This window comes from Pogoniulus pusillus, chromosome 28 (genome assembly GCF_015220805.1).
Source record: "Pogoniulus pusillus isolate bPogPus1 chromosome 28, bPogPus1.pri, whole genome shotgun sequence".
Classification (NCBI taxonomy): Eukaryota; Metazoa; Chordata; class Aves; order Piciformes; family Lybiidae; genus Pogoniulus; species Pogoniulus pusillus.
Genome location: NC_087291.1, coordinates 12,699,744 through 12,711,756, shown reverse-complemented (window position 1 = coordinate 12,711,756; position 12,013 = coordinate 12,699,744). Strand labels below are relative to the sequence as shown.

Here is a 12,013-nt window from a genome sequence, read left to right as displayed (position 1 = left end):
GAACTACTACCTAAGTAGTTCAGGATCTTTTTATCAGTCCCTTCTCTGTAAGTTTTTAGAGTTTCAGATTATTACCTCCCCAAACAAATGCTTACCTGCCTTGAAATAAACTACTCAGTCCATACACATGAAAGCCATGCCTTTCTGAAAACATAATGAATAGCAGGTGCAAAGTGGAACTGGCACTTCAATCTCAAATGTGCTTCTGCACCACATTTCTGCTCTGGCAGGACAAATGGTTTCTTTGTAAGAAACTGCAGCTATCATTTACTCCTCTATAGGGTAAAGGTACCTGTAAAAGACTGCTTCTCCAGTATACATCTCATGCATTGGGTCATTCAAGATCCAGTTTGATTTGAAATCATACTGATTACATTTAGTCCTAAGTCTACATCATCATTCACAGGATTCTAAGTCAGCTTTGTGCTTTTCATATACCATAACTGTTTCTGACACCTACAGCACGGTACACGGGACTGAAAGAATATGGTTGCAATTGGAGCTTGAACCATCTTGGGACAGCCTGCAGGTCTCACTGGGCTGACAGCGTCCCAGACTCAGATATACGGATCCAAGGAGCACAAGAGGGTGACTTGGCCCATCCAGTAACTTTTCTGCAAGGGACAATATAGCCAGTAGTTGCTACAGGATCACTCCTGGGTTTAGGGCCTAGCTATCCATAGCTATAGACTGCATCTATATATCTTATAATTTCTGACACACTTTAAAACTTCTGTATAGTGCATGAGAGACAAAAAAAAACCCCAACAAAACCAGTAGAGGAGCATGGTTTTTATATCTTACTTGTTCTCCATAAGCAGTCCAAAAGAGGTCAGGGACAGAATGATAAAGGCAATTCTCAGGAGAATAGTTCCCTGTGATAACATCTGTTAAAAAGTAAACAAATAACTAATTTAGAGTAGTTTCCTGCAGAGAAATTGAGTTTTAATAGAACACTAGCTTAAGTATCCTCAGTAAATGTTGTTAATGTCTCCTTTTAAAGTATTTTGTTACTTAAAATTTTACAACAAACACATGCCCTTTGGTTAATACATTTACCTGGAGTAACCATCTTTATAGTTGTTTTCTCATGGCTGTATTTCCAAAACGTTTCATATACTCCCTTCTGCACTACCTCTTTTTCCCAAGGTTACTTTGTTCCCTATTGCCTTTATCCAAAAGGGAATAAAGTTCGTTCTAGGTAACAGTGCCTGAAGTCCTGTCCTTTCTTTTACATTACAAGGTCTTTACAGTGGTCATCTATGAATCCTGATGGATATCAAACCCAATGCATTAGTGAGGACAAGAATACAGATGATATGGCAACATGACCATACTTCGTTCCCTATTGCCTCTATCCAAGAGGGAACAAAGTCAGTTCTAGGTAACAGTGCCTGCAGTCCTGTCCTGTTACATTACAAAGTCTTTACAGTGGTCATCTATGAATCCTGATGGATATCAAACCCAATACATTAGTGAGGATAAGAATATAGATGATATAGCAATATGACCATATTTAAGAAGAAACAAAGCTGATGTCTCTTCATGACAATTCAACAACTCACTCCCACTTAAAAAAAAAACACCCTATTTAATCCCATGAATTCTAAGTAGACTTTAAAAGGTTTTAAACATTAACACGTGTGTCAGTACTTGGATGACTAGTAGCACAAGGATTGATGTCCTTAAAATCTACCTTGAAATGATACTTTTTAAAAAATCAGAAAACCAAAGATTATTTTCATTGTGAAGTCTGCATTTTTTTTCATTTATTACCTATTTTTTTTATTCTACATAACTGCCTTTTGAAAATCAAACAGTTAAACATTTTTCTTGTTCCCTCGCTAACATCCTTTCAAATATTAGTTTTGAAAAGCCTTTGTTTTTTTCATTCAAGACAAAACACAACAAAACTCCAAACAAAAGCAGTGTATCTGGCTGAATTATAGGAAACCTTTCTGGCTTAAATTGCAGTAAGGTTTATGAACAGCATCCTGCACTCCAAGATTGCTGGTACTGGAAAAAAAAATCCATTAATTTCTGCCCTGATTTCAATAAATCTCACCCAGTGACATGGCCACCCTTCTTTGGTGGTGGCCTATACCCCTTCAAGAGATCTAAGATAAGTATCTGGGAGCTCAGAAGACCACAGGAGGATACTCTCAAGTTTTACAGCTGTGTGATCTTACTGTGCCCATGTTTGCAAAACACATCAAACCACGCACACAGGCTGAGTAAGTCTGTCTTGTTTTACTAAAGAATCACAAACATCCACTTAGATATCCTTAACAGTTATTGAACAAAGAAAACACAATTCCAGCAACGAGCAAGCTGAGCAGCAGCCTCACCAGTTTACAAGGCAGAATGCACTTCTCACGAATGACAACTGTCAAGCTACTCTCTACAGTGGCCATCTGTTATCAGGCATCAGGAGATGGGATACTGAGGTACATATTAAACCTTTGAGTGACTCAGCATAGCAATTCTGTACTGAGACTCTCAATTAAATTAAGAAGGCAAAAAGTGCTCTATCTGGTTTATAAACCTTTATCAAAGCTTGTATCAGGTGGAATACATTTGTAAATTCCAGAAACATGTTTTAAAATCTGTCAGTAACAGATTAAACTGAGGGTGGTCTTTTGGAAAGTTTCTAGAATCAGAGAAGCTCACAGTTATGCTAAGTTAGGATTTTCCATTGTTAGCATGAAGCAGTTTGAAGTGACTTTTTTTGCTATAAAGGCAGGCACAGACTGTATTTAGTTTTAATAAAAGAAGTTGTTCTTAAGCTACTCATTTAGCCACAGTAACTGCCTCTTCAGTTTCCTGTAGGAACTGAGTCATACAAAAAAAAATAATAAAAAATGAGTAAAGAACATGATTTGGCACAGCCATAAGGGAACTTACCCATAAATTTCTTAGAAATTCTTCAATAGGTTTATCAATTATCTTTTCTTGTCACATAAAGGAGTGTGCCAAGGAATTAGGACTGGAATTCAAGACTTTTCTCCTTAGAGATTGTCCTGATTTTTAAATTAGAGAATGAAATCTTTTTTGAAAACTCAGTCCTTCTGGCCATGTGGGTCTGATTTTACTGCCTTAAAAATATTCCTACAGTGATAGGGCACTATTCTGAGAAAAGTAAGATAAGCTTTTGTAACCCCCCCAGGCAGGAAAAAGAACTGAACACCACATCCAAGCTCCACTCAAGTTATGTAATCACTACTTTACAATATATGGTTAAAATCACACTTAATGGAAAACAATTTAAACCACCCCAGGTTTAAGACAACAAATTTTCATCTTTGTCTTAAGGAAGGATCAGTCAGTACCTGCCATGAAGGGACAAGGGTGTGTCCAATTTGCACTTTAAGAGCTGCATGACTTCACACCTTTCAGCCCTAGTAGTGTTTCTCAGCTGGCTAGCATTAGACAACCATTCACTAAGTTTTAGGCATCTGGGTTTCTCTGAGATTACAGCTCCCAAAACCTGAGGTGCTGATTCATTCTACCTCCCTTTAAGCACCTTCAGTGAAGTGCCTGAAAACCTGCTATTCATGTAAGCGTCTTCTTGAATTCAGTGGAGATAAAGCACTTTCTGAATGATTCTACTTCTTGCCATTAGCTAGGCTGCAAGTATAGAGGCTAAGCTTGGTCCCTGTGCTAAGGACTTGGATTTGAGTGGATGGTGGAAACATTTCTCCAAAGCAGGTAATTTGAGGTCCTATTTCAGTGGTGATTTTTCTCATTACTTCTAGATTTTTTTCCCCTTTGCTTAACATTGCCAGAGTAATGGCTTTTAGAAAACCAGCCACTTCTAGAGGAGTAGGAAAAAACCCTAAGATGAAATACTTTCAAGGAACAATAACAATTGTTGTTATTGTTATTCTATTATAATGGCGTTGATGGACCTTGAAATAATTATAAGCTTGATACTAGAGATACTGTAACAACCTAATTCAGACTGCAGCTTTCTCTCCACAAACAAAAGACTGAATACAAGAATTTGGAAAACCTCTCAAACATCTTTTCTAAGATGTGCACCACTTGAGCCTGGGGTTATCATTTGACTCTCCATTTTTTTTTTTAACTATAGAAGCCATAGATTAGAACTTGAAAGGAAATTAATAAACTGCAGTTTGGTGATAAACGTGGATTTTCAGGAAAAAAAAATGGGCATAGCAATTTAATGTATGTTAGTAAAGCAGAACTGAAACAACCTTATAATTTAGGAAAACTAAACTCAAGCATAAACAAACTTTTCTCTTTAAACAACTAAAATCAACACAGCCTACAGAATCACAATTGACCGAGCCAGGTATGACCACACTTTAGAGATTCTGTTTTTTCCAGGTCAATTTCTGTTTGTCTTTAGACATTCTACAACTTGAACCACAACATTTTCAACACCATGTTTGTAACTCTTGTTTTAGTGCAATGCCATCTGCAGCCCAGTACGTGAAGGACTGGAGAAGTCTGAAGTGCAACCTGCAGATCAGAGTTAACTGCAAAGTGGCAATCGGATTCACAGACATAGAGAGCCCTGTCATGCCCTAGTGCAGCGTTCAGCTTTTCATATCCCAAGTCTTGAGTTTTCTAGAGTGATGAAGGGTGAGGCATAAAGTCTTCCTGGGAACCACGAAGGTAGAAGGTGCAAATTACCCTTCACTGTAGACACAATCACTACATTCACACATAGAAAAAAAATAAATAAAGTAAAATATGTATTCCCTCATTTGGGCTCCCAGTCAAGGACTACAAAGAAATTTGTGGCAAAATACACCATGATGACATTTAGGAATAACAGATTTTAGAAAACCAGACATGTAACATACATTTTAGCATTAGTAGTTTGCTTCCTTCTCCTTACAGTTCCTGTGGTATAGTTGCATGCTGCCCTGATTCTATTATTTACTTTCAAACATGTATTACTCTGTGAAGTGGATGCTGACAACCTAGACATCCATTTTCTAGGCATTACTCTACCTAAATGAACAGTGAGTGAGTCACATCTAAACATAATACATTAAATCTACCAATGCAAGTCACGTTGTGAAAATAATGTGCGTTTTACACCTCTGTTAGCACTAGTATCCTCATTCCACTTAAACATAATATGCATGGATGCATACATAAAATAAATAACTATTTCTATACTGGAGTATTTGAATAACAGAGAAGCCTGTGGGACCACAGCAGGCCACCCAATTACAATTTGGCCACAACTCTGCAATGTGGTTATTGGCTGCAATCAAACTGACCAAAAAAAAAATATTTCTGTTGGATTTTGATTTTATTGGAAGTTTTAAGAATATCTTAGAGTAAAAAAAAAATTTTAATGGTATAGAATTTTGGAATAGATTTACTTTGTGATCAACAGAATGCTGCCAAATTATGATTTAGTAATGAATGAACACAACAAACATTCATTTAAATGAAGGAAATAAGTTATTGCAAATTATGAACTCTGAAGTATTCCAAATTGACTCTGTACTTCAAAGAACTCAGACTGTAATACTGTTTGTGAGGAGCAACTTGGATGCATTTTCTCATCCTGATGTTTTCAGCATTGCAAAAGAAATAGGAATGATGTCAACACGTTTCATAAATCATATTCCAGATAGTTTTGACATTATTATGAGGAATGCAAATAGAATGCTATGAAATTGGTATTGTTGGGTGTCTTTATCTGCATGAACTTATTTTGATATACAATGAAAAAAAGTATCATAAATTCTGGGCAATATTCCATATAGAATACCTGATGATATCCTGATGAATGGATATATTAATTGGCTCTCAGCTTTCAAGAGATCTATTTATGTCCTACTACTTTTTCATCCAATTCAAATTTTTTGCATATTCAGAGCATTATAAGCCCAGTGAATGTTAAAGCATCTATCAACAAGAACAAAAAGAAAGACACTGCAAAATGTGTTTAAGGTACACTTCATTTTGATTTATGTGATACATTCAGTTTTGGAGCTATGAGACTTGCTTTGAATGCACTGCAGTTTTGTACTCCTAGCACTCTCTCTGGGACAGATCCAAATCCCATTTCTTCAATCAGCTTTGGATCACATCTAGATGTGCAGAGCTCAGAAGCAATTTCTATTCTCTAGATGTAGTGCAGATCACTGCATAGAAAATAAACACCTCATGCTTTCTCCTGTGGAAAATATGTATTTGTTCTTTCATATTTTGCTTTTTTTGTAAGTTAAATGTAGGTCATTCAGACTGAAGGTATATGATTGCTCTTTATGGATAGAGAAATTTAACACTTCTGCAGGGCATGAGACCAAACACTGAGCAACTGTAATCACTTGAGAAATGTAATAGCTGTGTGCTGTGTCTTATGGCTATTATGAAATGGAACTTATACCTAAAAATGAGGAAAACAGTTAGCTTTCTCCATTTATGGAGCTATGCCACAGTTATGATATAATTCATAGCCAGACAGAAAGTTCCAGTTGTATCCATAGACATTTCATAACTCAGTGTAGTGGAAAACTGATATTGAAGAAAGAATTTTGCCAAGTAAAGTTATTCATACACAAGCTTCCTTCTCATGACAGCTTCTCCACTGCACTGCAGAGCAATGCTGGAACTCTGCCTTGGGACCAGCACTTTCTACACCCACACTGCAGGTTTGTGGGTGTAGTGCTGAAATGAAGTGCTTCTAGTCCCCTGTGCCCTCCTTATCCTTACCACCTTATTACCCTGCAGTTTAGTGCAGAGAATTTTCTAGTTGTTTATCAACAATAAGTTCATAAGTGGTGAATCTTCAGAATATTTCCTTCATAACTGCATGAATTTAATGATCATTTGGGGTTTGGGTGCATTTTTCAACTTCCCTTAAACAGCTGCAGTAATCAGCAAAGAAAACAATCTGGACCATGCATTTTTCCTTCCAGAACCAGAAAAAAAGCAAAAAGAGAAAGAATAAAACAGGAAAAAAAACCCTAATAAGCAGACTCCAAGCTGCTAAAAGCAACAAGAACAAAGTAAAAAAGAAAAACCACCAACTCTAACCAAATGAAAACTCCACTGTTTGATCCCTACCCAAATAAACTAAAACATCTTGCAGAGGCTTTTCTCAGTATATGAACACACAGATCTGGTATACTATGTAGGTATTTCTCCTTACCTTTGCACAATTTCCTGTCATCAGAAATTAGCCTCAGATAGCTTAGCAACTGCAGAGTGACCCTATTTTAGAGGTGAATACAATGTGCAGGATAACTTAATATTAACCAGAATAGTATGCTTGAGATAGATATTATAAGTCTGGAATGCTACATAAAATACTCTTTAAACTTTTCCCCCAAATTGCATCATTCTACTGGTCTGATGTGCTACTCAGAACACATTCAACCAAAAATGGTGGGGGATGGAGAAAGGGTTTTAGCAGCTAGTATATACAGAGCCACTTGAGTTTGTGTAAGCCTGCTGCTATGTATCCCAAAACATTATCTCAGGCAAAGTCCCTTTTCCTGCCCTTCTCGTCCAGGGACACAAAAGTAAAGTTTGACTCAGAAGACCAAAATTTCAATATTTGGAAAAGATTTCTGAGAGCTCTGAAATGGCTTTGCAGTCCTCTGGACTCCTTCACGGATGACCATGGGCAGATATGCAAAAGAGAGCAATTTCTAGAAATCTGCCTGTGGGATGGATTCAGCTATGTGGCTCATGAACAAAAGCATCAGGGCACAGCGATTCATGAGAATATTATGTGAGTCACGTTTGTAACTACAAGAATTTAGCTTTAGTAAAACAGAAAGTTTTTTTCAAGAAAGAAAGAGTGAAAAGAAGGCAGGAAGGATGTGAAGCCATAGAAGAAATTATGTCTTGCTTCTCATAGACAGAGATGGCCTCCTACCTCACCTTCAGACACCACTAGATACCCATAACATTGACAAGGAACCCCAAACATGAGGCAGTAAAGACATATCTCTCCTACCTGTATTTCTATCAATGCTGTTGACTGCTTGAAACTGGAAGAAGATTTGACTCGATTCTGTGTTCATCCAGCCCAACTTATGCTGACGTCATGTACTGCAAGACCTCAGCAATGTTCCTTCTAAAGCTTGGGCATTATTGGCAGCTAATAATACAATCAACCTTGACATATGAAAACCTTCATAGCTTCAAGCCTAATATATGTTTTTCTTCTCATGAGATCCCAAAAACTAAAGCAGTCTCACAGGTCTTCCATGGAACATTCAGCATTCTTTAATTGCTTCACTTAAGCATATTCATATGTGATTAATATAGTGATTAAATATTGTTTAATAATCAATATAACACATGATACATTCAATATATATTTAGCCATTTATGTTAACTAATTTTACAGATTTACATTTCTACATGCAATTATTTTACAGATTCTTATTGTTGTAATAGTTTAAATAAGATATGAGTCAGGCTGTAGAGCTGACTCTATGCTTTATAATTTAAGCATGTTGCATGTCATATGACATTCTGTGATTCTATGGTTCTATATCACTGCTGGCATGAGATGTTATTTCATAAAAACAGGAATTACTTACAGTCACTGTACCAAGAAGTTCAGTGTACAAATCCAATACTACAGCAAAATGTACCACTGCATAGCAATTAAGATAACCTGCTACACTTGGATTGAAGGGGACTTCTTTTCCAGTGACCTGTATGAAGGAACAGAGATAATGGCTTTAAACAGTGGCCTGCTTCAGCCTCTTTTTTAGCATTCCTTAAAATTGAAAAGACACCACAAATATTAAGGGACATATGTGACAGCACAATCTACTAACTGCATTATCTACCATCAAGCTCACGTACTACCTAGAATGAGATAGTTTAACTCTGTATGTTCATAGCTAAGGGTAAAAGAGAAACTCCTGTACTCCATCGAACAACTTTTGAAATCTCTTTAGGAAATGAATAATGAAAAGATAAACAACCCCCTTTTCTTCCCCCCTTCAAATAAAAAGGGGGAAAAAGCACAGCAAAGACATTCATTTCCTTTAGTTTCTCTTCCCCTATGCTTTATGACTGCTAATTTGCTAATGTAAAATAGCATGTGTAGAGTTTTTAACATTGATCCAACAGCATTAAGAGGTCCAAGTAAATTACACAAGACTGAAAGCCTGTGCATGTTCTATTTACCACTGGGATTTCCTCAGGAAGGCCAAGTCTAGGTTTGCCTGGTCCCCAGCCGGGCCCTTTGAATATGACAGAAAGCTTATTGCAGAATCCAGGTGTGGCCCAAAACGTATTCCAAATATGAGCCAAGGGACGTAACTTAAAGAGAAAAAAAAAAGAGAGAGCAGGTAATTTTTCATTGTTAGTAAAATAACATTTAATAAAACACTGCATTTTATTCATTTGTAGATCTCAGGTCGATGATTTTTCAAAGTCTGTAAAGAGAATACATTTGGAATACTTGAAGACAGTTAGAGGTTGATAAAACCTGGTTGTAATAGGCAAGAGGCGTATCAAACTCTTGGTTTATAGTGAGGACTAGAAAGACTTCTGCCCAGAGGAACATTTGGCTGTCCTGTAATCAATCCAGAGTATTTAATGGTATATTGTACAGGTACACTCATGGCAGTCTGAAACTATATTTTGTTACTGAGATCTTGACATGACATATAGCCAATAACTAAATCACTTAGCATCTGACTGAAATCGATATAATTGCACAGGCTGTGGCCACTCATGAAAAGCAAATGAGGGCTTCAATGCTCCTTAGTCCCTGAGGTTTTCAGAGAGAATCTTTACCTATCTTCAGCAAAGCCTGGAGCAACAAATCATAGAAGCAGCACATAAGAGTCTTGCCTTCTTTTCCATTTTCTTGTCTTTTGTTTTTTTTTTTTTTTTAATAAGTAAACAAAACTATCTATATTCAGCCCATTCTGCTGGTTTTGTTGAGGCTGCTATATAATACTGTCAACACAAATCATCCTGGAGTACCCTCAATAGCAAATATGCAGAAGAGATAAAAAACATAAAGACAATAATTACATGATGAGATTATTTATGAAATAGAAATATTTAGAGAAGACAAACAACAGATCTTATGTGTGTGTATACATATATATTCTCTGTTTTGCAACATATTGCTTTGCATATCTCAAAATGGACAATTCAGTTCTAGGCCTTGCTATCTCTTCACTGTAGTTAGTTGTTAATATCACTGTACTTTATTTTTATGATCACTACAAGCTCTGTATATGCTTAGTGAGCAGAAATAATTGTTTTGTAATGAAATACTGAATAAACTGTAGATAATATAACTGACTGCAGGAAAGCTGCCTGTGCTAGTTCGAAGTTAGCTAGAATGTTGTGGCAAGAAGGATTAGATCACAGGCTGTGAAAGAGAAAACATTGGTGATGTGTACTTCACTCACAGGCTTTCTGAGATGTGTAACAAGAGTAGAAAAAAAGATAGGGTATTCACACTCGGGGCACTGCCTGAACTCTGGGCATTTGTCTTTCTAACCTCAGCTGCCATCTCTCTGATTAATCCACTTTCCTTCCTAACCCCTCTGTCTGACTTCCATTCTTCCTTGGGGCACGAGGCAAACTCTGGGGTAAGGTTGAGGAGTGGGAGAAGGTGTAAGGGTGGTTAGGACCCCTCCTGGGGACTCAGGTTTTTGGGAGGGCTGTGTTTCTGCATTACCTTTTACCTTACATATTTCTGTATATAACTGTATACTGTAAATATCTACTTGTATATTGAGCTAAGCTGTAAATATAAGCTTCATTCAATTTCCAGAGCCAGCTGAGTCTAGTCTGGGTGATTTTCAAAGCTGGGGGGGTAACACCCAGACCACCACACTGTCCCCTAAGAGAGGAGTTTCTTTTGCACATGAGTGCATAATGACAATACCAGAGTTGATGATACAAACTATAGCACCTGGAGCATGATGGGATCAAAGGAGTTTACTGGATGTGTTAAGCCATATACAACTTTTGCATCTTCTGCCTCAAATGTTCCTGATGAAAGAAGACAAGATGAAAGAAAAAAAAGGTCATTAAATTAATAAGTATATTTGTATCATACTAAATATAAAATGGAGCAACTTTTCTTTTTACTTACCAAATATCCTGTCCCAGATGATGAGTGTGCCACCATAATTTTTGTCAATACAGTAAGGATTTCTACCTATAATAAAAATCATTTATGAGGTCAGTAACTGCATTTATAGGAATAGATGCAACTGAATTGTGAAGGGAAATCTTCATTAGCATCAATTTGTAATCTAATAATTTTTAAAGGCAACTAATCTACTACTCCTTATGTGTCTATAAAATATCTTCTCACTTACTGGGCTTATTGCACTCTTTCCACTCAGCCTCAAGCATACAAATAAACCAAACAATTCTGTCAGAATGTCTGTGAAATAAGATTCATCAAAAGAATCAATTCAAGTTTAAAAATGATTTATAAAGAAGAGTTTAAAAGCAAACAAATAAAAACCATTTCACCAGTTCGTATGTAAACGTTGGGGTGAATAGTCCCAAAGGGCACAAAATGGGCTTGGGCATGTCCTGTCTTACTGACCTGCCTGTCTGCACTGCAGCCAGAGGCGGGAGAACAGGACAAAGGAACCCAGGCAGCCCAGTCCGGTTTGATCCGGTCGCCTGAGAGGGGTTTCATAGGACCAAAGGAACCCAGGCAGCCCAGTCCGGTTTGATCCGGTCACCTGAGAGGGGTTTCATAGGCCCAAAGGAACCCAGGCAGCCCAGTCCGGTTTGATCCGGTCGCCTGAGAGGGGTTTCATAGGACCAAAGGAACCCAGGCAGCCCAGTCCGGCTTCATCCGGTCGCCTGAGAGGGGTTTCATAGGCCCAAAGGAACCCAGGCAGCCCAGTCCGGTTTGATCCGGTCGCCTGAGAGGGGTTTCATAGGACCAAAGGAACCCAGGCAGCCCAGTCCGGCTTCATCCGGTCGCCTGAGAGGGGTTTCATAGGCCCAAAGGAACCCAGGCAGCCCAGTCCGGTTTGATCCGGTCGCCTGAGAGGGGTTT

The 12,013-nt window shown here is 37.7% G+C and overlaps 1 protein-coding gene across 1 annotated transcript in view; it reads right to left on the bottom strand.

The window, feature by feature from the left end:
- Nucleotides 1-12,013, bottom strand: part of AGMO (alkylglycerol monooxygenase) — a 160,260-nt gene that overhangs the window by 40,654 nt on the left and 107,593 nt on the right. The window contains exons 7-11 of the mRNA XM_064167038.1: nt 11,084-11,149; nt 10,901-10,980; nt 9,148-9,282; nt 8,550-8,666; nt 805-887 (exon numbers count right to left, since the gene is read on the bottom strand). Coding sequence (XP_064023108.1) covers nt 805-887; nt 8,550-8,666; nt 9,148-9,282; nt 10,901-10,980; nt 11,084-11,149 — 481 coding nt within the window. The remainder of the gene's footprint in view (nt 1-804; nt 888-8,549; nt 8,667-9,147; nt 9,283-10,900; nt 10,981-11,083; nt 11,150-12,013) is intronic.